At 53.2% G+C, this 25395-nt stretch overlaps 1 protein-coding gene across 2 annotated transcripts; it reads right to left on the bottom strand.

Annotated features, from left to right (window-relative positions):
* Nucleotides 1–529: 529 nt before the first annotated feature.
* Nucleotides 530–19379, bottom strand: RAB35 (RAB35, member RAS oncogene family). 2 transcript variants are annotated; one of them, XM_057744940.1, is made up of 6 exons: nucleotides 18616–19361; nucleotides 13357–13407; nucleotides 9284–9407; nucleotides 4373–4497; nucleotides 4161–4285; nucleotides 530–2826 (listed from the first exon to the last, which is right to left on the bottom strand). In XM_057744940.1, the coding sequence occupies exons 1-6, from the start codon at nucleotides 18665–18667 to the stop codon at nucleotides 2698–2700; spliced, it is 606 nt and encodes a 201-aa protein (XP_057600923.1). In that variant the 5' UTR covers nucleotides 18668–19361; the 3' UTR covers nucleotides 530–2697. The 2 variants fall into 2 exon arrangements, with proteins under 2 accessions (XP_057600923.1, XP_057600924.1); XM_057744941.1 differs by lacking the exon at nucleotides 4161–4285 and having other exon boundaries at nucleotides 2720–2826; nucleotides 18616–19379.
* Nucleotides 19380–25395: the final 6016 nt, after the last annotated feature.

Raw genomic sequence — 25395 nt, 5'->3', positions numbered from 1 at the left:
TGGTACCAAATCAGTGGATTCAGCCAGGAAGAGGCACCTCCCCTGGAGGGTGGAGGCAGCCCATCAGTGACAGCTGTTTTGTGAGCAGTGAACCCAAGGCACTGCGTCCACGCCCACCCTGGCTCCAGGCTCCCTGCCAGCACCGCAGCTGCCCAGCTACAGGCAGGCCCTGCCTGTGCCGCTTCCCAAGCCCCAAACAGGTCCAACAGCTTGGCAGAAACTTTGAGGCAGAAAGAAATCACTGTAGGCAAAGCTTCCGCTGCATCCTTCCGGGCACACGGAGAATAAACATGGCGCTTCCTGTGGCATCTTATCACGTGTGATAAGGCACCTCCCAGCCAGAGGGGAAGCTCAATCTGGACCCACCTTTCGTGGAGAAAACGAACTTGGCTTCTGAAAGCATCCGTGGGCCTTGACAGGCACCTGTGCAGGACTCAGACCAGAACAAACAAGAGCTGGACACAATGGGTGGGAAGCAGCCAGGCCCACCCAGAGCACAGCTGGAGGAGAGGAGACAGACCCTGGAAGAAAATTTGGCAGCTTGAACCTTTATTTTTAGTATTTTTTTAAAAAGCGTAATTAGAAACTTTCAATACAGAAATAATCCTAGCAAACCATTTAAAAGTGTTGTTGCTCAACAGGAATTTCTCATCAGGTCCACCAGGACGCCGGTCCAGCCCTGCGTTCCCCCACCCCCATTCGCGCCTGTGACACTCAGCGGGACAGGCATGCTGTCATCACCAAATCACCCCACCACCTGGGTCTGGATGTCCAGTTGCCAGAAGCCATGGTGGCTTCTAGCCTGGACAGGAAACTTCCAGGACCCCCTCATCTTATTGTTTGGATTTGCGAGCACTGCCACACCAGTGTCACCCAGCTGCGGCCCACCCAGGAGCCCCGAGTTCTCCACACCCTCCACAGGACCTGTGGTTGCCAGGATGGTTTGAGGACAAGAGACCACGCTGTGGCTCCCAGCACCCCAACCAGACAGGGCTGCCTGCTGTCACCCCCACAGCACTGCCTTCCCAGGCCCAGAGCTCCCCCACCTCATCCTGCGGCTCCAAAGTGAAGGCCTGTCACACAGAACCACGGGCTTTTGGCAGTTTGGGGAAGTGGAGAGACAGGTCAGAAGAAACCCCCAGTTTTTATTGATTAAAAATCCATCAACGGTGACATGGAAAATCTGCAGTGAGATCTGTGATGTGATTGTCCAATCAGGGATTGGCCTGGAAATCGCCTAGAAAGGGAAATCTAGTAAAACACATCATGGTGTTGAAATAAATGATTCCCAGGTGACAGGATCCTTTTAGGGGAAAGGTGAATGAAGTGTCTCGAGGGAGTAGGGGTGACAGTAATCAAGTGCAGATGACCCTGGCTTATCCTCCAGGGCACCAGGGTGGGTCAAAGCTGGCTCCCAGCCCCAGCAGCCATTCCTTCCCACCCACTAAGAAATCCTCATGCTACCTTTGTACTGAAACAGTCCTGTCAGGGATCCAAGGCCGCCTGCGTCCAGATCAGAGGCACTGTCCCCACAGCCCAGCAGGCCCTGGTACCCACTCCCCACACTCGAAGGTGCCTGGTGCTGCACTGGAGACCCAGGACTCAGTGGGAGGCCCTGGGCTGACAGAGATCAGGGTGGGAGGCCCCTCCTTTCCCACCAACATACGGCCAGAAAGGCAGAGCTGCTCGGCCAAGAGCCCAGCTCCACAACGACAGGAAGCCATTCACTTTCTAAAAACACTGGACCCAAAGTGAGGAGGCCACAACTTTTGCTGCTATGCCAACCAAACCTCAGGAAGAGAAAAAAAAGTATGAGGAACTTAATTCATTTGATTTGGCTTCATTTTTTTATCTGTTAAAATAACGCTCCTTAGTCCCCCTGCAAGCCCATCACTGCACAAACACACCCCTACCTTTCTGTTGGAACCAAAACAGGTTGGTATATAAATGAGAAGCCACGGCTCCCCTGGGTCTGTAGCTCAGAGGTGTCTGGAAGGCAGGACACGAAATCTGTTGGCCAGAGGGCAGGAGGGACTCCTTCTGTGGAAATGAATGGCCAGGCCTCTGATGGGAACCCCCAGGCCCACTTCAAGGCCAGGTTTCCCCAGCTGCCAGAATGGTGATGGGATGGGGAGGGAAGGGAGCTGGGCCAGCACAGGCCCCAGACAAGGGTGAGCCCCTATGTGCCAGGGACAGACACCAACAGCCTGCAAGAGAGGACGAGTCACGTGGAGCCCACTTCATCAGTCCAGGGTGGCAAAAGGTATGTCTAGAACGTAATTCTGTCCCCTCAGGAAGCTGCTGGCAGTACACTGGGGTAGGGTGGGGAGGGGTGTCGCAGCAGGCTGGCATTAAGGAGGCAAAAGCCAGAGCAGGACAAGGGTGATGCGCTGGTTAAAGCAATATACATTATGTACAAACTCCGGTTAATCAGTCCGCTCGGCTGGCAGCGTCCTCGCCGGGCCCAGGCGCCCTGGCCGGGGGGGCAGGGCGCCAGAAGGGAAGGGCAGTTGTCCAACACCTTCTTGGCACTCGAGGGGGGAGGGAAGGAAGTGCCGACGGCGCCTCCCGGTACAAAAACGGAGAGAATTCTTTAAATAACGGCATGAAACTGAGACTGTCCCCCGAGGAGAGGAGCCCCCTGGCCTGGGGCCGGGGGAGTGGCCGCAGCGCAGTCTCTGCAGTGGGCTGGGGGCATTAGCAGCAGCGTTTCTTTCGTTTACTGTTCTTCGTGAGCTTCACCACATCGTTCTGTTGTTGCTGCTGCTGTTTCGCTAAGTTGTCTTTCTTTGCGCGGAGGACCAGCTCTGTGATGCAGTTGAACATCTGTGAGGGTGAAGGAGGCAGGGTGGGCCTCAGACCAGCGTGGAGGCCCCATCACAGCTCCACTACCTCTGCGGGTCAGCTCGGCCACCTCCCCGGGCCCCGCGGTCTAGTTCTACTGGTGAGTGTTTTTTGTATGTATGTCTTCAAGCCCTATCTAGAAGGAGGTGGTGAATTATAAACATCAAAAAGAAACAACATCAAAGACCTCTGAGCTATGTCTTGGGGAAGTCAACCTCTCAGGGATTTTCCAGTCTTTCTCTTAACCACTGCACCACAAGAGAAGTCCGGTCTTTCTCTTAAAAGAAAAAGAACTCCTTTCCTTCAGCTGAACTCTTTGGACAACACAGATAAAGGTGCCCCTGTGCTGGTGACAGACTACAAGCAACCAGAGCCTGCCCACGCCACACTACCTCACTGCACGTCCTGCCTAGAACCTTCCCCGGACCACCCCAAGGAGAGGTAGCGCGTACATGACATAATTTACTTCACTCGTTCCCACCCACAACCCAGGAGGCAGGGGCTCTCACCCCACCCCAATCTACACAGGAACAGTGGAGCCTAGAGAGGGCTCAGGGCCCCACCACAGCCCTAAGTGGAAAAGCCCACACTGTGACCTTAGCCTGATGCAGGCACCCAGGGTCCCCACCATCAGGTGGCCTGTGTCCAGGATGCAGTGCGGATCCAGCTCCCTTGGGCCTCTGGGCTCCACACTCCTGAACCCACAAGCGCAGCCAGCCTGGGCTTGTGGCAAAAAGTCCAGCTTTTCTCCCAAAGGTTCACGAGCACTTTCTAGCAGCCCCAGCATTAAGTGACGGGAGGCTGCCCCAGGCTAGAGACTCAGCCACTCTGGGGGCATGTGCATCCCTGGGAGCTGTGGGGGGCTCGCCCAGACACCCACCCAAGCTCTGGAGGCCACAGGAAAGCAAGCTGGTCTCTGCAGGAGGCCAAGGCCCCAGGGAAATCCAGAGAGCAGGAAGAGGTAAGAGTGGGTGGGGCAGGGCAGGGGTGGGGAGACAGAAGACTGAGGGGACACCATGCATGGCTGTGGTGTGGGGCATGTCATAGTTTGACTCGGCCTCTCACAAGCTGGCACCTGATTCCCATTTGAAACATGGGACTAAATTACCTCAGAGGACGACGGAGATATGAGGTGGCACCTGTAGAGGGTCTAGCACAGAACCTGGTGCACACAGTACGTACCCAATCAATGGCTGTTACTCTGATGTTTTCTCTTGGCCACCTGGATGCCCAGGGCAGGTGGGGCAGGCAGGACGTGGTGCTGGGGTGGAGCTGGGTTGCACTCACACCCCCAGCCCCTCCAGCACAGGCCTCACCTCTTCCACGTTGACGTTCTCCTTGGCGCTGGTCTCAAACAACTGGATCCCCATCTGCCCGGCAAATTTGTAGGCGTCTTCTGTCTCCACCACCTTCCGCTCAGGGTCGTCATTCTTATTCCCCACTTCAAGGCAAAGCAGAGTCAGCCCGGCCCCGCAGGAACACCCTGCCACCCTCCATCCTACCATCTGCCCTGCTGGGTCCGCCTCACCTAGTATCCGGCACACGTCATCACAGTTCTGGTTGATTTCATGAAGCCACCGCTTGACGTTGACAAAGGATTCAGCACTGGTGACGTCATAGACCACGATGACCCCGTGGGTCCCCCGATAATACCTGTAGGAGCAGGGTCTGTGTCAGAGCTTCAGCCTAAACAAGCGTAGCCCCTCCTCAGGACCCGCCTGCCTACATCCGGACAGCGGCTGGGAAACGGCAAGGGGGTAAGTGCTTTCCCCCAACACTCCTGCTGTCCACTCTCCCTCTGGCCTCAGCTGGACATCCGGGACCCAGCCAGCAGGAAGGACGCCAGCAGCACGGCTGCTTATGTGCTCCCCAGGCACAGTAAGTAGGGAGCTCAGCCCTGCAGTGACCAACCAAGTTGTTCAGAGGCTGCCGACAGCTTGAAACTTCTTTGAAGTTGTTTTATTTTTAAAATTCAGGCAATGTTTGCATTTGACATCATATTACCACTGTCCTCTTTTTTTTAAATAAATTTATTTATTTATTTATTTATTTTAGTGGCTGTGTTGGGTCTTTTTTTGCTGTGCGCGGGCTTTCTCTAGTTGTGGTGAGTGGGGGCTACTCTTCGTTGTGGTGCGCGGGCTCCTCATTGCCGTGGCTTCTCTCGTTGCGGAGCACGGGCTCTAGGCGCGTGGGTTTCAGTAGTTGCAGCACATGGGCTCAATAGTTGTGGCTCATGGGCTCTAAAGCGCAGGCTCAATAGTTGTGGCATGTGGGATCTTCCTGGAGCAGGGATCGAACCCGTGTCCCCTGCATTGGCAGGTGGATTCTCAACCACTGCATCACCTAGGAAGCCCACCACTGTCCTCTTTTTCACATTGAAAACTTTTTTCTGTCCTCAAGTCTGTGTTAGTAAAATACCGTTCCAAGAACACGCACCACTTGTGAAGGCTGCCAAGGTCTGTCCTCACTCCCTGGGGGCAGGTGGGCACCTCCCCTCGTGCCACTCCAGGCTCATCCAGGCAGGGGACAGGGAGGGCATGGAAATAATAGCCTGGGCACCTGGGTACATCCAGAAGCACAGACCCCAGGGCCTGAGGTCAGCTGGACGGTCTGCAAGGCAGGAGGATGCGAACATTTCTCTCCAGACATCACATCCCCCTTCACTCGCATGGTTCAGGAGGATGGAGAGAAGATATCAACCCTGGAAGGAAGAGGAGGACAGGGCCTCACACTTCTTCAGAGAGCCTTCACTGACCCGGCAGCCAGGCAACAACCCCTGCCCTGACATGTCGCATCACCCAGCGCTGCAGAGATTCTCACTCACCAGGGGCTTCTGAGAACAGTGAGGGTAAGAACCACTGCCCGCAAGAGGCTGCGCTCATGGGCAGACAGGTGGCTTCCCCTGACGCAGCCCAAAGCACTTCCACCCTCCTGCGGCTCATCAGGGCCCCAAGCTCATGGGAGAGCAGCCCATCCCGGGTGGTGGTTCTGGGGCACCAGAGGCTGCGCAACGATGGAGCCGGCCAGGCTGGCAGGTGCAGCTGTGTCCTCACCTGCCTGCCTGTCAGCACTCTGGCCGACTCCTCACAGTCGAGGCCTGATCACAGGACAAAGGTCAACCAAGCTCCATCTCTGAAAGGCTGTGGGGCCCTGGGAAGGCTGCTGCATGCACCTCATGGCGCCTCAGTTTCCTCAACTGTGAAATGGGGGCACCAGGACTTAACTCTCAGGCTGGTTGTGAGAACTAAGGAGATAATACATGTTTTCACGAGGGCCAGCTCTTTATCACCACTGTTAACATTCCTTCAGTGACAACCTGGGCCCCTGATGCAGATGCAAGAAAACCAAGGGATAGCATGGCACGTAGCAGAGACAGCAGCTTCCCCGGGCTGGCCACCAAGTCGGTCAGAAGAGCCCAACCTTTCTCGTGACCCCAGCTGTCCACCCTCAGACACCCGCTGACGTCCCCTAGGAGCTTCATCTGCCCCTGGCTCTGCCTTCCTGGGGACACAGTGCCCTGCCCATGCCCCCCAGAGTGCCAGGTCATCACCTGGGTCTACCTGGTGGACACCTACCTGAGTAGGTGCAGCAGAGCATGCCAGGACCCAGGGGGAACAGACGACTGTCCTCCGCCAGCAAAGGACATGCAAGCAATGGGACTACATTTCCAGACCCTCCTTTGCTGAAGACAAGTGACGATGCCAAGAAATGCCTATGGCTGCGGCCCCAGTACAAGCCCCCATTACTCCCTGGGAACCTCCTCCGTCTATGGGACCCAGGCGGGGGGTCTTTATCCGAGAGAGAGAACCAGTCCAGAGCTCTGGCGAGGAGGGCACCAGGCTTCCCACCTCCTCCACCATCAGTCACCATGTCCACTCACCACAACTTGGCTCTATACCTGCACAGCGCCAGCATTTCACACCCAGGCCTGATCTTTGCCATACCTGATACAAGACAGGAGGGTCACCACATCACCAGTGAGGACGCGAGGCTGAGTGGAATGAACTGCTGCAAGTCACGGCCCAGGCCTGACCCCAGAGCCAGGTATGGAGGGGGCTCCCCTGCCTCTGCCTCGCCCTCTTCCGTCAGCACCCGACCCTGCGCTTCTCCCCAACCTGCACCCCCCCCCAGCCTCATAGCTCAGGGTCATCGAACCCCAGCCACCACACGGCAAGAAACGGGGAGGGGGAACAAAAGGGCATTCTCAGCAAGCTAACAGGATGCAGTTTTCGTTTCTCTTTTAATGCCCTGAATCAGAAAAGGTCAAACTATTGCACCCAGATTGCCCCCATCCTTAAAAGAGAACAAACTCCAGAACTCTTCCTAGACTCCTGCCCTCAGCCCCCAGGCAGCATGGCCAGGGCGCACCCCCTTCCCAAGGAAACCCAGGTTGCCCTCAGGCACCCGAGAGGATGAGGGAGGCAGTTCACCCTCTTCCCGCCGCCCTGGAAGGAGTTGACCTCAGGATGGCCGGGCAGGGCTGTGCTTCTCTGCTGAAAGGGCTCAGGCTTCCCCAGCTCACTGCCCTGCCTGGAGCATTTCTTGTGGCCACAGGCCCAGTATTCTCTGATACCCTGAATTCCCTGGCTGGTTTTAACCCACAGGGGGCACTAGAGCATCTGCAGTCTGCTCAGCCCCAGTCCCCTGGGCGTGGGAGGCCAGCAGAGAGCAGGGCTGTGGACCAGTTAAAGGCAAGAGCTTTGGCATCAGCTGGACCTCAACTCAACTCCTAACTAACCAACCAAGCTAGGTTACTTCACCCTCTCTGGGCCTCAGTTTTCTTGTCCGGAGATAATCACAGGACTCTTTATCAGGACTGAAATAGGTAAAGTCCCTGGCAACAGTCTTGGCCCTAAGTAAGGACACCTGGGGTCAGTGCCCATTCCTCCCAACCCTGACGAGAGGTCTTGGTCTTATTCAGACCTAGATGCTTCGGCTGCCCAACGGTCATGACGTCCATCCTACCCGAGGAGCCCCTGACCCCAGCTGTCCTCCTTAACTGAGGCCTCGCCAGCAGCAGCTGAGACAAGGGGGCTCAGGCAGCTCATCAGGAAGTAGCTGCAGAGACCTGCCCTGGGGTCTCAGGGAGCCACAGACCACCACATGTGTGCTCATCACAGGGCTGCTCGGGCTCTGGCCCCTTGAACCCCTTTAACCAGGGCCACCCACCCACCTGTCTATCACCGCCCCCCTCCCCGACCAGCCGGCACCTCTGGATGCCCCCACGCTCCCAGCCACCACTGTGGGGGTTCTTCACCCCTCACACTTCCTACCCCTCAGACTCTGAGCAGCCTCTGGATGGGCACCCAGCCTGGGGTCTGCCCCACTTTCACCCTGCAGGGAGGAGAGGGAACTTCCTTGTGCCTTCCCAAGAGTCCCACTCAACCAGGCTCTGCTGGGGGAAGCAAAGGAGAGGCCAACAAGAAGTAACCACTCCAGGCCAGGCACTGGCTCCTACTCTGCACACACCCCAGTGCAGAGCCCAGGCACTGCCCCTCACAGGGAGCAGGACCTCCCGGGAGCTCCCTCATCTGTAAAACAGGGATAATGAGAGAACCAATTGCAAGGAGCTCCATGGAATCATCCATGTGAAGCCCAAGCACGTGGGACCCGGCATTAAAGCAAATTCCAAAGACAAGCCTTCTAGGAAACTGAAGCACAGAGAGTTTAGGCAACTTGCCCAAGGTCACACAGCAGAGCAGAAATATAAATTCCAAACTGTCTGCCTTCAAAGCCCTGCTCTTTCCCGGAACCTGTTCCATTAACAGCCCAAGAACCAACAGCTGCTCCATAGGACCCCTGCTGTCTAGAGCTCCAGCTAGGTTTTCCTCCTCTTTACAGCTAAGAACCACAAAAGTGCTGCAGCAGCAAAGGAGGGCAACCCTCAAGGTGAGCTGGGTTCCCAGTAAACAGCTTTGGGGAGGCAGAGGAGGGACCACTCAACAGCCTCCTACCTACCAGTGCTCCTTCCAGGCCTCCCAACAGAGAGAAGCCCCCTCCAAGAAGTCACAGTAGTGATGGGAGCCTGCATGGCCGACCCCAGCCGTCACAGCTGACACCTAACAAGAGTCACTGTCATTGCCTACGTGTTTGACCACCTGGGGAAGCCAACATCACCACTGTTACCCAGTTTTAAAGACAAAGGAACCAAAGGCCAGAGGGTCAGCTGACTGATGCACGCTAACCTGCCCACCCCGGAGCCAGGTGCTTGGCCATGGCCCACCGTGGGCGGGGCCGCACTGTGCCCTCTCCTCACATCTTCAGGTAATGGAAGGGCTCCACTCAACACCATCCACTGCAGCTGGCAAGAAGCTCACCTCCTGAGAGTCTCAGGGGCCACCCCAGTGACATTTCTATTGTGACCCGGCACTAGTGGCTCAACTCTGTCCAAATGTTGGTGGCGAGAGGTCTGAGTGAGAGTGGGGCCGGCACGACTCACGTGGAGGTGATGGTGCGGAAGCGCTCCTGCCCAGCTGTGTCCCAGATCTGCAGCTTCACTTTCTCCCCGTTGATCTCCACAGTCCGAATCTTGAAATCCACTCCGATCGTGGTGATGTAACTGCCTGCACACACACGGATGTTAGCAAGGCCCGCAGGCTGCCCTGGTCATGCCACGTCCTAAACGGCGCGGGTGACCCCAGGCTCCACCATCCCGCCCGCTCACTCCAAGCGCCTGGAGGACACAGCCCTGAACAAAAAAAGACAAAGTCTGAGCCCTGAGGTGAGGGCAACAGGCAGAACACAATGAAACAAAGTGATGAAGACATTTTCCAGAGCAGTGAGTGCTGCAGAGGCAACAAACAGGGGCCTGGACGGGGAGGTGGGGGCAGGCTCCTCTGCGGGAGTGGCCAGGCACGGGCATGGCCGCTGTGCCCGGGGAATGGTGGGAGACTGTGATGCTCGCTGGGCTTCTCTTTCCTATTCCCAACATTGTAAATGACCTGCAAAATTAACTTCCTAAAACATAAACAAGTCATAGACACACCACTATGTATAAAATAGATGATAAAATAGATAACTGATAAAGACCTACTGTACAGCACGGGAAACTACTCAGTACTCTGTAATGGCCTATATGGGAAAAGAATACAAAAAAGAGAGGATACATGGATATGTATAACTGATTCACTTTGCTTTAGGGCAGAAACTAATGCAACACTGTAAATCAACTATACTCTAATAAAAACAAAAAATAAACCAAGTCAGGACCTGTAATTTGGAAAACACTGCTCCAGGCAGATGAGACAGCAGCAAATACAGCAAAGGGGGGGGGGGGTCACCTGAGGTCAAACACATGGAGGGAGGGAGGGGGTGGGCAAGGGCAGATCTTGGCCTTTGTGGCATTTTCAAGAGCTTGGACTTTCTCTTGTGTGTGTGACAGGGAGGCACTGAAGGGTTTCATCCGAGCATGAGCTGCATTGTAAATAGCTCTGGGGGCATCTGTGTGAAAGATGGAGTTGAAGAGAATTTTTGGCGACAGAACAGTCCTGTTCAGGCTCACAAAGGCCCTAATGCTAGGAAAAACCCATGTTCTCACTCCATTTGGTGCTTACAGCATGATCCGGTGCCTCACACAAGACACACACACACACACACACACACACACACACACACACACACACAGGCACACACACAACTGACTATATCATGTGGAGTGGATAGGAAAGGTTAAAGTTCAAAGTGGGGTGGAGATCAAGAAAGGCTCTGGGGCACAAGTCACATTTAGGCCTTGCTTGAAAGAATAGTTATGATTTCAAAGGCTGAGATTAGGTGAGAGAAAGACATCCCACCCAGAGGAGAAGCGCTGAGGCAAAAGCACAGAGAACAAGGTGGCACTTGGCTCTCTGCAGGAACTGGATTAGGCAAGGAGAGCGGCCCAGCACCTAGTGCTGTGGGCACGCTACACAGCTGACGGCCGAGTGAGCGAGCGAGCTGGTGAAAACACAAAAGAATTAAAACAGCATGAGGGGGCTTCCTAGGTGGCGCAGTGGTTAAGCATCCGCCTGCCAATGCAGGGGACACGGGTTCGATCCCTGCTCCAGGAAGATCCCACATGCCGCGGAGCAACTAAGCCTGTGCGCCACAACTATTGAGCCTGCACTTTAGAGCCCGTGAGCCACATCTACTGAGCCCATGTGCTGCAACTACTGAAGCCCACGCGCCTAGAGCCCATGCTCCGCAACAAGAGAAGCCACGGCAATGAAGAGCCTGCGTACCACAACGAAGCGTAGCCACCACTCACCACAACTAAAAGAAAGCCTGCACAGAGCAAAAAAAATAAAAAACAAAAAAAAAAGACCCAACACAGCCAATAAAGTAAATAAATTTATAAAAAATAAAAAAAAAAAAGCACGAGGAAGGAAGTTGGAAAGGTAAGCTGAAGATAGATTATGAAGGCCAGTGGTTTTCAACAGGGGATGGGTTGAGGCCCCAGAGGACACTTGGCAATGTCTGGAGACATTTTCAGTTGTCACAGCTGGGAGGGGGAAGGCTGCTGACGTCTAGTGGGTGGAGCCCAGGGATGCTGCTCAACATCCTTCAATGCACAGAACAGCCCCCACAACAAAGAATTACAGGGCCCAGAGCGTTAGTGGTGCTACAGTGGAGAAACCTTGCTATGAACTCTGCTCACTTAAGAGAGGACCGCTGAGGTTTTTAAACAGAGGAGACCCTGCCAGAGACATGTATTAGCAAGATGAATTCAGCAGTCTGGTATGGGATGGGCAGGAGCTGCTGTAATGCTTCAGGCTAGAACCAACAGCAGTCTGAACTGGTGGTAGAAATGGAAAGGGGGAGAGAGGTTGCAAAAGCGAATCCTCCAAGAGTTGAGAGTTGACAGGAGGGGGAGTCAGCGGGACATAAGGAGGACGAGGGATGCTTTCCAGCAGCAGGAGACGTGCCCACTAGTTACCAGTGAACAGGAGACAACAGCAACGACAAACCGCTGGGGTGTTCTCAGAGATCACTCAGTCCCAGACAATCCTCGCAAGAACCCTACGTGGGAGGGACGGTGGTCAGTCCCACTTTTAAAGGTGAGCTGAGACTCAGTCACACTCACGGTCACACAGAGAAGACAGCCCGTTCCAGTGGCACACAGGGGTGTGCAGGGCCACTGTTGGAAGAAACCTACCTCTCCCTCAAGAGAGAGGCATCCACCACATCGTCACTTCCTAAGTGAAGCTCACCCCTCAGTTGCATCAAGGGAATTCCTACAGGCAGTTACGCGTCAGTCCTCAATCAGAGGCCAAGGCAACCCAAAGCCTCTGCACTGAGCCTGATGTACTCAACCAATGAAAACATGCCCCACTTCAGTGATCAGGGAAACACACGATTACACAAGTGGCACTTTTTGCCTATCACTGAGCAAAAATGAAGAACACAGAGACCCAGCACTGATCAGCACTGACAAGGGGCTCTTTTGACCCCTTCAACATAGCACAGCTTCTATGAAAGGCAAATTGGCAATACCCATGAAGACTTTAAAAGCACATACCCCCCCGACCTAATAACTCCACTTCTGTATAAGCATAAACACAGTGGACTTCCTAGGTGGCGCAGTGGGTAGGAATCTGCCTGCCAATGCAGGGGACACGGGTTCGATTCCTGCCCCAGGAAGATACCACATGCCACGGAGCAACTAAACCCGTGCACCACAACTATTGAGCCTGCGCTCTAGAGCCCGTGAGCCACAACTATTGAGCCCATGTGCCGCAACTACTGAAGCCCATGCACCTGGAGACCGTGCTCTGCAACAAGAGAGGTCACCTCAATGAGAAGCCTGCACACCAGAAGAAAGAGTAGCCCCCGCTCGCCGCAACTAGAGAAAGCCCGTGTGCAGCAACAAAGACCCAACACAGCCAATTTAATTAAGTAATTAATTAATTTAAAAAAAGAAAAGAATAAACACAGTGCGGGCCAAGAAATGCAGCACCACTTAAAACAGAGGCAACCAGAGAGCGTGCACACATCAAGAACACTGTTAATGAACGATGCGCATCCCTGCTCAGCTCAGGAAGCTGCACAGCCATTCAGAACCACAGCTCTGCGTGTAGACGTGCAAGGATGATCCTTGATATGCTGAGGGGAAGGCAAGTGGCCAGCCCACCACACGAGGAGCTGAGTGAGAGACACACCACACTGAGCAGAGGCTACCAGGGCACCCAAGGCGGGGGGCGGGGGGACGGGAGCAGCTTTCCTTTTTCACTGCACTGAGTCTTCCTGTTTGACACTTTATATAGACATGTCCTAACTTGTAGTTTTTTCTTTCTTTTTTAAATGTTGGGACACAAAAAAAGACCCTGAGTAGAATAAGGATGGGCCTGCAGAAGGATTTTTTTGAACAAGACTGATGAAGACCAACCACAGAGACGTCTATGCCCCTTCCTCCTCCCTCCCTGTCTGGCAATCAGGATGAGGATGCTTCTGACGTTAGGCAGAGGCCAGGGTGTTCTGGCGCCAGGGAAAGGGGTTTGAAAACCAGAACAGCCAGCAGCACCCCAGGGGCACACTCACCTGAGAAAGTGTTGTCTGCAAAACGTAACAGTAGACTGCTCTTGCCCACACCTGCAGGGGAGAAAGCAGGAGATGAGAGCAGGCCTGGGTCCCCGCTGCAACCCCAACCCCTCTTCAGGGAGATGGTCCCAAAGTGCAGCAGCACCCATCTCCCTCCCCAGCCAGCCTCACACCCGGAACATCACTCCCCTTCGATCTCTGACCTTTTCCTCCATCTCAGTGTAAGACACGAGCTGCCCCAAAGTCCCCGGGGAGAGATGAGAAAGGGACCCACGCCCACGCCCAGGCCCGTGCTGAGGGCCAGCCCCAGCAACCCTGAGGAAGAGACCCGATGATGGAAACGAAGCAGGGGAAGGCTGCCCAACTGATACCGGCCCCAAGGTGTGTCTAGAACGTGATCCCTAGAAAATGCACATCACATGTGGAGCTTCCGTTTGGTGAGACGAGGGGCTGCAAAGCACCCTGGAGACCATCAGGGCTGCTTTGCATGTGAGGAAAGTGAGGCCCAGACATGGAAACCAACTGCCCGCCACCTTCCCCTGGGGTGATGCCACCGGCAGCTGCATAGGCGGGGAGGGGACGTCCACCCAACACCCCTCAGCCTGACAGCTTACGGTGCTCAGACCATTTCATTTACCACAGCCTCTCCTGTTCCAAGAACAGGCAGAGCCCTCCTAAGGCTGGCTTCCCTTTACTTCAACACATAGCAGCTTTAGCCTCCAGGTATACCTGTCTTGTGCCCTGTGTCCTCCTGTCCCTGCCCCCGCCACCCCGAAGGCTGGCTGAGCCAACCAAGCACAGAAGGAAGCACTAGCACACACAGGGCACTTCGTGTGGCAGCACTTGGATGTTTCTGCAAGTCCAGCTGCATGTCTTAAGATGAGGCACCCTAGGCTCCAGGAAGCTACATGGCTGGTCTAGGGGCCTAGGCAGGGGCATGGAGCTGGATTTAAAGCCAGGGCTGCCCACTCTGGAGCTCCACGGCTCTTGGCAATACGTGCTGCCTGGGAAGTCTTCTTGCGTCTGCTTCAGGAAGTGGAATCAAAGACCCAAAGTGCCTCCTATGTCTCATGCCTGTCAGAGTTTTAGCAGCAGTGCTATCAAAGCTAGACCCGAGGAGATCTTAACCCAGGGTCTCAGACCCCACCTCTATACACCCAGCTAAGAGTGAATTTTGAGTATATGTGCCTGGCTGCGGGGAGGAGCCCATGCATTCACCAGACCCTCAGAGGGCACTGCCTCCACCCCATCCCCAGCTGACCCAGGCGTCCTCTCTGACGATCTCCTCTGGGGACCTCTCCAGGTGGGTGAGTCACCCAGTGATGCCCAGAACTTGTCTCATGGAATGAATCTGGGTCCAGCCATCCCGAAGACAGGCTGGACGCAGCTCTGAGCAGACAGGTGCTGCAGCCCTGGTCCCTGCCGCTCAGCCCCAGCCTGCCGTGCTGGGGCCACTTCCTCATTGCTGCCTCTGCGAGGCTTCCTGCCCAGCCCGAGGAGAGCCCCAGTCCTGGGCTGGTCCCTCACGGCGCTCTGCCGAACGCGAACACCCCATCGGCCCCGCTGGCTCCTTGCTTCCTCCTGGAGCCTCCTGGTCCGCTTACTCAGCGAAAACCTTGTGTCTGGGCCACTGGGCCATGAGTTCCTCTAGGAAGGAGATCTCATTTCACTCAGCCTGCACGTTCACAGGGCTGGAAGCTGGGCCCAGCACTTAGGAAGTGCCGATAAAACACTGTTTAGTGAATTTATGATTAAACCAATGCCAATCACAGCCAGCCATGCTACCTAACGCTACGGCTGCAGCAGTAAGAGGAGCCCAAGCAGTGGTATTCAAACTTTCGGGGGCTGCAGAATCCTTTTTTTAAGTTAAACTGTATCCGACGCGCACACGTCTAAGGTTTGGGGGTGGGGGATGCTCTCTGCGTGCAGCAGGGAAGCAGCAGCAGCCCCCCAGCCTGGCCACGCTGGGTGCCCTTCATTCACCCCAAGCTCATCTGCAGAGCTGCTCAAAACCACCACAGTCACCATGTCAGCTGCTGCTTTAGGCCGACACCCACCTCCGGTCTTGCTCTTCCCTCTGAAAGGAAGAGAAACCCACCCTGAGAAACACCATTTCCTAACTATCCCTGAAGAGGCCCCCTTGGGAACACATGCTGCACCCACCTAGGAGAGGAAGTGACAGGTACCAATCTGCCTTCACCACAGCCAAAGTCAACAGCTTCCCAAGGGCCATGTCCAGCATGCCACCCAACCAGTCCAGCCCCATCACCCTCGACCCTGCAGGAAGCACAGGCCCCGGCCCTAGGTGCCTCTTGGTAGCGGGGAGACATAAATTCTTTCTGCAAAAACCTTACCCACCACTCTCAGTCACCACTGCTCTCCCTGCATCAAACTCCTGCTCTCCCCTGCCTTCTGCCTCTTGCCCAACACAGATGCTTTGGTCCTCAAAAAGCCTCCAAAAAAGTCCCCACCCTTGACTGTGCTCCTCCCTTGGGTTCTAGTTCCCTCACTCCTCTTTGCTTCTGTTCCAGACTGTTGAAGCCCCTTAGACCTTTGAGTAAAGTGTTCTCAGTTTTAATCCTGGCTCAGAAACTAATTCACTGTATAACCTCAGACAAGTCACTCCCCTGAGTCTCAGTTCACTCATCTGTGAAGTCAAAGGCTTTAACTAGATCTTCAACAGCCACTGCAGCCTCCAGGTTCTAAGAATGAGTTTGGCTGGCCCCATGGATAGGATGAAATGCTGTTACAAATCAGAGCCAATGTCAGAAGAGCATAAGAGAACGTATACAACCTTAGGCACAAAGAAGAGCTGCAAACGCTGAGGGGATGTCTTCCAGAAGCGTGTACAGTGTGTCAGAGTGGGAAGGAGAGCTCTAAATTTTTACAGAAAGAAACTAACATTCATTGAGGGCCTACTGTTTGCCAGGCCCCACACCAGCTGCTCACAAAGCATCATGTGCAGAGGCTTTGCCTCTGATGAGCTGTGTGATTTGGAGCAAGTCAGTCAGCTACTCTGAGCCTTAGTTTCCTTATTTGACAAACCACACAGGCAACAGGTAAAAACCCAGAGAGACAGTGTCTATGAAATTGTTTGAAAAACCTTAAGGAAGCATCACATGAGGAGCCAGGTTCAGGGGAGGGCGTGATGTTAGTCTCCTTGCTCGGTTGCCAAAGCTTAGTTTGAACTTCCATGGCTGCCATCTCCCAGCCCCATAAGCAGTGGGCTTTGAGTATCAGCTCACTGTCAGGAGAAATAAAACTGCAAAGCATCCATCTTCTCTACACAACGTAGTCCTACATGCTCAGACTGAACCAGTAACCATATCACATAAATCTTGACCCAGTGAGTCTTCTCCCACACCTGACTTCTGAGTGAAAAACCAATACACCATGCAATATTTATAGTGAGAAAGGGGGCCGAAACCATCCCCCTGGGTTTCACCAGGGAGAAAAGCCAATAAGGTGCATCTTCTGGCTAAGCTTATGCTTTTCATTTTTGTACATCAACACACAGGCCCCAGATATCTTGCAGAGGGATACAGACCCTGACCATGGTAGGCTGACTTTAACTCCAAAAAGAGAGAAATCACCCTGGTGCCGGCCCCACTGAACTACGGTGAGGGCTGAAATCAAAGCCTGAAAGGCATAAGCCTCAGGACCCCATGAAATGCCGGAGTCCATCTCCAAGAGCGAGGCTACATAGCTTCTCTGGTTTTCTTTCATTCAAACCACAACAAATCCATGCTCCACCTTTCTAACTCCTCCCCCAGCCACAGGTACTCTTCATTTCCCTAGTGAGCTCTTAACTTTTCTCCCTTCCACCAGCAGCCGCAGAAACCTCAGCCATCCTTCACCTGTTCCACACCACCAGCCACGTCCCAATCCGGCTTCACGGTGAGACCACAACCCACCCACTTTCCTAGTCCAGCTATGACACTGTCATAACACTCCCACATCAGGGTGTGACAACCCCTTTGATTTGGTCCCCTCTTTCCTTAACAGTCCATGGGCTCCACCACCAACCTGCCCTCTGCCTCCAGTCACATGACACCACTGCCAACACTCAACTCAGGTCTGCTCTATAAATCTGGCATGTTCCCAAGCCTCCTTCCCCATCATAAAATCCCAGCACCTCAGCTATGCTCCCATAAACATCCTGGGGCCTGCCTCTCTGACCTCTTGGTCACCCCATAAACCTGCTTGCCTGCCACACTCCGAACACCTTCCACCGTTTCTCAGAAACCAGCCTATCTTTTCTGAAGACACTTGATATTCATTCATTCATTCATTCAATAAGTACACATTAGGCACCTACTGGGTGCCAGGCCCTGCACTGGGCACTGGAAAGGGAGCTAGGGGCTCTCCAGGAGTGTATGAACAGTCAAAGCACTTTTGCAGTGTTAGCCAACCCACCTCCGACCCCCGTCTAGCAGACAGTAGGTAACAGCTGATACACACTGATACACACTATGTGCCAGGCTCTGTTCTGAACTGTGTGTGCATCATCTCATTGAGTACTCAGCCCAGTGAGGCAGATCCTATTACTATTCCATTTTACAGATGAGGAAACGGAACTATACAGAGATAATAGCTCGGCAAGAATGTGTCAGGCCCTGCGCGAAGTGCTTTACCTGTCTTACCTCATGTAAACCTCACGGGAATCCCATGAGGCGGGTTCTGGGAATAACCCCATTTTACGGAAGAGAAACCGAGGCTTCCAAAGGCTCCTGATAACACACCAACAGCTAACATCTACCTGCAGCTCACTTTCCGCCAGGTCGCGTGCGAAGCACTTTTCCAGCTTTATCTCATCCAATACACCACCCAGCGAGGCAAGTCCCCACTTCTCAGATGAGGGAACTGAGGCTCGGAAAGGCGAAACAACTTGCCCAAGGTCAGAGTGAGGAAGCTGGTAGTCCCGGGGCCCGAACCGGGTCCCTCCAACTCCAGAGATCGCGCGACTTGACCAAGGTCACACGTGAGGCAGGGACCGGCGCGGCGAGTGGACGGGGCGCCCAGCCCCGAGCCCCGAACCCCGAGCCCCGAGCCCCCGCGCGCCCGGCCCCTCCGCTCCGCAGCCCGGCGGCCCGCCCTCACCTCGGCGCGGCCCGGAGCCCCTCCGCGCGCCCCCGGAGCGGCCGGCCGCCCCGCCCGCCCCGCGCGGGCCGGCACCTCCCCGCCCGCCTGCCCTCCCCGAGGCCCCCGCGGGCCGCGCCCGGCAGGGCCCACGCCGCCTCCGGCCCCCGCGGCCCTCACCGCTGTCGCCAATAATGAGCAGCTTGAAGAGGTGGTCGTAGTCCCGGGCCATGGCGGGCGGGGGAGGCGCGCGCGGGCGGGCGGGGTCGGTGCTGGCCTCGCTATCCGCAGCTCCCTCCGGGCTGCTCCGGCAGCGGCGGATCCACTTCCCGAACAAACAGCCGGAACTGACAGAAACACCTCCCTCCGCTCCCCTCCTCCTCCTCCTCTTCAGCAGCCGCTGCCGCCGCCGCCGCCTCCCTCCTTCCCGCCCCGCCCCACCACTGCGCAGGCGCAGCGCCTGGCACCGCCTCTGCGCAGCCGCAGTCGCGGCCGGCCGCGCCCTCTCCGCGATCTCGTACGGCGCATGCGCCCTGGCAGGGCCCAGCGGGGGCGGCCAGGTCCTCCCCGTGTCCCCTCTGCGAACGTCGGTGCTGCCAGCCGTCCGCGGCCCGCTGCCCGGAAGGCCCGGAGAGCGGACTTGCGGTCGCACCCTAACTGCAAGAAGCCGAGACTGCCGGAGGAGCCCGGCCGTGGCCCGGGACGGACTCGCCTCTTCAAGACCCGCAAGCGCTGCGGAGAGGGAAAGGCTGGCCCGCAGTGACCGGTGGGGCGGGCCTGACGCCGAGCTCCCTGTTTCTCGGGACTGGGGACTCGGACACTCCGCCCCCTTCTGCCTGGACACCGCCTCCGGGGTGCTGGCTCCGGGCCCCCCGCCGTGTCCCGGGCCTGTGGACGGGACGCCGAGGTGGCTGGAGGCTGCGGAGTTTTGCAGGACAGGAGCCGCCTGCCGGGGCGTAGCGTGTTAGGTGTGTGGCCTTTGACGTCAGCGATGGGGCGAAGTCACATCCCAGCCCCGTGACCTCTTGAAGCCTGAGTTGCCCCGTTGGTAAAGCGGGGTGGGTGGTTCCAGATTCAGCGTCCCTTCCAACTTGACGCTGAGCCTGGGAGATGAATGACCCCGTGTGTAAGATGCACCCCTGAGATCGTTAGCAGCAGCTCCCGTGGCGTCAGCTGCACACCATTTACAGATAATGCTTCTCCAAGTCGCGTGGTAGGAAGACCTGGGCCGCAGAAGTTAAGCGGTCTCCGGTTTATCACCAGCCCTAGGGTTGTGTGTGTGTGTGTATGTGGTTTTTTTTTTCTTCCAGTTTTAGAGTAAGTTCCTACCTGCACTGAAAGTAGGATGCGCCAACTGCCATCCTCATTTGTAGAACTGCAGGGGAAAAAATGTAAGTTACTTATAAGTTCTGTATAGCTCTATCCCTTTCTAGTCAAGTACCTGTTGGATATTTCTACGTTTTCTCAAACTCCTTATCTTTTTTTTTAAAGCTCTTTATTGGAATATAATTGCTTTACACTGTTGTGCCAGTTTTTGAGGTACACCAAAGTGAATCAGCTGTAATTATACATATATCCTCATATCCCCTCCCTCCCTCGACTCCCTCCCACCCTCCCTGTCCTGGCCCTCTAAGGCATCACCCATCATCGAGTTTATCTCCCTATGTTATGCAGCAAGTTCCCACTCGCTATTTTACATTTGGTAGTGTATATATGTCAATGCTACTCTCACTTCGTCCCAGCTTCCCCTTCGGCCCCCCCACCCCTTTTTATCTTGACATTATACAAAGTAATGCTTGTGGAGTTTTTTTTTTTTTCTTTTCTTTAAACATACAGAAGCTTACTAAAAAGAACAAGTTACTATTTTTCCTTCAGACGGACTCCTCACAGGTAACCCCTGTTAATAAGTCTCTTGGATACCTTAAAATGCTTAACAAATATTTGAATGAATAAATGTCCTTCAATGAATTTTCTTTGCCTGTGCAATCACATATTTAAGTTGCCTTTTCTCTTTAACAACATACTGAGACCTGTCATCTTGCAGCTGCGCACTCCATCATATGGTGGTATGTAACCACTCACTCTGCTGTTGGTAGGCACTCATGTTTATAATTTCTTGTTATTGTAAACAATGTTGCAGGGAAGATCCTTGAACAGCACATGGAGTGTCTGACTCAAGCTTTGAGTTGTTTTTCCAGCAGCTGAGAATCAACCTGGTGATGACAAAAGAACATGGACTTGGGTATCCGAAAGTACTAGCTGGGAGGGGAGCTATTCATATGATCTCTGAAAAAAATGGTCCTTCTTGGTCTGAGAAAAGTTAGTGGGACTGCCTTTGATCTAACAGTTTTAGGAAATATAAGGGAAAAAAGAAGCCTCAGAGTATTCCCCAGGCAAGCACTCTACCCTGACCAGCCAGTGAGGCAGGAGGTCACTCTAAATCATCTTCTCAACCTACTCTGGAATCAGAGAGACTTTGGTTCAGGTGCTAGCTTTGAAATCCTGGCTCCATCCCTTAAAAGCTTTGACATTTTGGAAAAGTCACATCACGACATCTCAGAGCCCCCCGTTTCCTCAGAATAGCTGTGAGGGTTAGAGATATGTTTGCAAACTACCTGGCTCATATAGGCACGTGATAAACAGTAACTAATGCTGTTAAACTAAGGTCATTTTGCACTGACTCATTCATGCTTTCGGCCATTTCCTGTTGCAGACTCCAGCACACATGCCCAAGGCAGTCTCCTGATATCACGGCTGTAGGATACTTTGAAGAAGTAAACCAGAATTGGCCATTATGAAGACCAGACTCCTGACTTGCCTGCATGTGCCTGGAAAGCGATAGGCATTAATTCCTTCATTTATTCAGTAGCCATTTAATGAGTGCTCACCATTTATTATGTGCCACAGACTGTAGGATAGAGCTTTTACCATCCAGGAGCTTTCAGTCTCATCAGAGATGAGACACACTCATGAGGAATAAAAAATACAAGATGAGATAAAATAGCTGTCAAATAAGCAGCCCAGACTTCAGATGAGAACTATCACTTTTAGCTAGAATGATGGGGAAAGGACTTCATCATAAAGATTTCATGATGTAATCGGCATTTAGAGAGCCGTAAATGGCAGGTATATTTAGATAGCCACTGTCACAGCAGTGAGGATCATCTATTTTAGCTTTGAGGGAGAATCCCCTACAGGCCAGGATGTGTGCACGGCTCCCCAAAATGAAACTGGGCACATTTTCCTATAGAAACATTATTTTGTATTATCTAAACTATAGTTCAATGACTGGAGCTGTGTTATGGTAGTTAGATACATAAAGTCTATATTTAGAAATAGACACAAACTTTTGTGACCTGAGTTAAGTGGCAGTATATGCCACTGATGGGAAACTTTGTTGCACTGTTCTGAACAGCCGGCTTACAGACGAGCTTTGCAGCACCACCTGGTCATATGTTAGAAACTACAATGGGGAGGCACTGAAAGTTCTTGAACAGAAAAGCAATATCAAAATTGTTGGGGAAAGTCAGCTGCTGCAGGCACGCAGGACGGATTTCAGCTGCAGAGCTTTAAAGATTACTGCCAAAGCCCAGGTGTGAGGTAACAGCAGGAAGGGACAGATGCAAAAGACAGTATATGCAAACGATACCTACCAAATTAGTGTTTCTAAAAAATCACGTAGGGAATTCCCTGGTGGTCCACTGGTTAGGGCTCTGCACGTCCACTCTGGGGGGCCTGAGTTCAATCCCTGGTTGGGGAACTAAGATCCCACAAGCCACACGGCGTGGCCAAAAAAATAAATATCACATAATTTACCTGGCAACTGGATTCCTTTGCTAATTCAGTAAGTATTGTGTGCCTACTAGGTGCCAAGCCCTGAGGATATAACAGGAGCAAAACAAGGCCCCATCCCAGGGAGCTCATGGTACAATTGGGGAAGATGAGTCAACGTACATTTGAGGGCTCACTGTGTGCCAGACACTGATGGAGGAACTGGAGATGTAGCTTTACAATCCCTGCTTCCGGGGGGCTTACATTCTGATAAAGAATGCAAATAAATGTGTTAAAAGGAAAAACCAAGGAGAGTAAGAGGGACAGGAGTGTACAGAGGTTTACGGAACAGACAGTGATGCCGTGGAGGTGGTGGGTATATACTGTTCACTCAGTAAGTTTGGTGGTGAATGAAAAGAGAAATGGAGTGGCTGGTGAGAACAGTGGGGTGAATAAAGGTCTTTTTCAGGATAGCATAGGGAGAGGATTGGCAGTCAGTGAACAGTAAAGATTGAGTAGTAAGGATGGAAGGAAGATGGGTTAAGAGCACTTTAAAAAGCTTAACTGGCAAAGAGGCGCGTAAAGAAGTGTGGGGTCAGATGTTGGGGGTAAAGGAGACGCATCCTTAAGCCTGAGGCCTGGGAGACAGAGCCAGCAGTGCCTCGGGGTAGCAGTAGGAGAGACGAGGGCTAGTGCAGCGGAGGCCTGCAGGGACCTCTGAAACCCACAATTCAGACTGGTCAGCAGTGGATTCTAAGGTTGCTGAAATAGGTACCAAAGGAGAAAGCACATGCTGCAATCATGTACTGGGGGAAGTGGGTGTAAATAAGAATTGAGAGGGCAGGTACACTGAATGTCAGACTCTTAAGTGAGTGGGATGGGGCGCCATCTGACATGCTGGTCCAAGAGGGAAGGACTAAAGGGAACCATCTGGCCTCTCCCTTTGATGGGACGGGAATTGGCTCTCTACCCCTCACCTGCCTACCTGAGGCCATATCAAGAGACTTGGCAATGGCCTTGCCCTGCCCTTGAGTAGCCCCCCCCAAATCAAGTGACCATGAAGTTTCTTGATTGCAGGAACCATCCTGATGCCCACTGGGGCCCAGAACATGGTAGGCACTTGGTTTCTGTTCAGTTAAAGTGAAGCCACACAGAATTTAAAGAGTTAGAAGGGGGGCTTCCTAGGTGGCGCAGTGGTTGAGAATCCTCCTGCCAATGCAGGGGACATGGGTTCGAGCCCTGCTCCAGGAAGATCCCACATGCCGCGGAGCAACTAAGCCTGTGCAGCACAACTATTAAGACTGCGCTTTAGAGTCTGTGTGCCACAACTATTGAGCCCATGTGCTGCAACTACTGAAGCCCACACACGCCTAGAGCCCGTGCTCCGCAACAAGAGAAGCCATGGCAATGAGGAGCCCGTGCACCACAACGAACAGTAGCCCCCACTCACCGCAACTAAAAAGAAAGCCCGTGCACAGCAAAAAAGACCCAACACAGCCAATTAAATAAATAAATAAATTTTTAAAAAAAGAGAAGGAACATCAGAAATAATCTGGTTTAAAAAATACTACTACTACTACTACTACTAATCTGGTTGAACTCTCTTGAGTTTGCTTTCAGTGAGGGGTGGGCCAAATTTGGGGTCTCTCACTGTAGCTCGGGGTCAAATCCCCTCCCACTAAACCCTTCAGTAGGAGTTTTCTCCCATCTTCGAGATTAGATTATGGTTTTCAAAGGATGTGTGAAGTTGAAACATTTTCACAATACTGAGATGTCATTTGCCTTTTCCACTCATTCCTTACAAGTGTACAGTGGAGTTTTCCAGCACCTGCATGATATGCGACATCGCAACAGACTCAATGCAGAAGCAGACATAAGAACCCAGAAATAAAGAGGCTTGCAAAAATGCAAAGCAATGCCACTCTCCTCACTAAAATTGCTTTTGTTTTGGAAAACATACTTGGTGTGGTTCTTTATGCTAAGGTGTAATGGACTGATTATTTTTAAATGAATTAATAAAGCTTTTAAAGTTGACCTGTTTCGATGTCTAAGATGGTAAGTATCAGTTAGGCAAGTTACATATACGCCAGAGCTCCTTGGGGTCCTCTGTCATGTTTCACAGTGTAAAGGAGTCACGAGGCCAAAATGTTTGAGAAACAGTTAGGTACTGCTGCACCCCAGCTGCCCACCTCCCTTTTTTATGGGAATCTGAATAGTAAGAAAGATCTAATGCAGCTTTTGACCAGGCTGCCATCGCAACCAGAGAGCTCTCAGAGCAGCTTCACAAAGTGACTGGTGTTTCCATGCAGACACACTCAGGAGTTTCACCCAGAAATCCCACTGAGCTAATAATCCCTGGACCAGTTTTTCCAGTTTCCTAAGCTTTGTTAATATCAACACTATCCTTCCACCAGGGCAGCCTGCAGGGAAACCTCCTAGCAACTGAGAACCACCTGGTGAAATAACTGGGCTCCAGCTCTTCTGAAGTGAGACCTAGTCAATCCAGAGAGCCACACGCCAAGAACCTGACTTGTTCCTTTTGTTAAATACACCTTCCAAAAGTATTTTTATACTATGGCCCTGAGGCTTGGTGACGAGAGAGTTAAGAAATGTGGGTTTTTTCCAGTTCTGCAGCCAACTGGCCACACAACCTTAGGGTCACTCCTTTCCTTCCATACCTCAACCTCACTCCTCATAAAACACTCCTGGCCTCTCCCGCGGGGGGGGGGGGGGGGGGGCGGAAGCACTGTCCAGCAGTGACAGGAACGTGCTTTCCATCCCAGGCACAGTGAAGCCCCCTCCACATGCTTACACACCTCTTTTTCAGGGTTTTAGATATTCAAACACAGTAATCACTCTGCAAGAAAAACCTGATTTTAAGTTAATAGCTTTTTGAACTTTGTGCTCAAAAAATCAACATCTGCAAATTCTGGGTCTAGCAATTACCTCCCAGATAAGAGCACTACATTTGTGACACACATTACACGGTACTAGGTACCCACTGTTCAGTCCCTTCTTGTCAACATACCTCACTTTACTCACATCATCCACGTATGCAGCACCTCCCATGTGCCCAACCATGTACAGAGGGCGTTACCTCATTCACTCCAGACAAGCCTGTGGGGCTGTACTGTCACACCATACAGATGAGGACATGGGCTCAGAGAGGTTAGGGGACACACTCTGGCT

Source organism: Hippopotamus amphibius, chromosome 8 (genome assembly GCF_030028045.1).
Source record: "Hippopotamus amphibius kiboko isolate mHipAmp2 chromosome 8, mHipAmp2.hap2, whole genome shotgun sequence".
NCBI lineage: Eukaryota > Metazoa > Chordata > Mammalia > Artiodactyla > Hippopotamidae > Hippopotamus > Hippopotamus amphibius.
Note: the sequence above shows the minus strand (reverse complement) of the source record. Positions and strands in the feature narration are given on the sequence as shown.

Excerpts from the sequence above, each read along its gene's own strand:
- RAB35 (XM_057744940.1), bottom strand. The coding sequence starts at position 18,667 with ATGGCCCGGGACTACGACCACCTCTTCAAGCTGCTCATTATTGGCGAC. Across the intron at positions 13,408-18,615 it reads GCTCATTATTGGCGACAGCG|GTGTGGGCAAGAGCAGTCTA; the intron begins GTGAGGGCCGCG and ends TCTCCCCTGCAG. Across the intron at positions 9,408-13,356 it reads TGCAGACAACACTTTCTCAG|GCAGTTACATCACCACGATC; the intron begins GTGAGTGTGCCC and ends GTGTGTGTGCAG.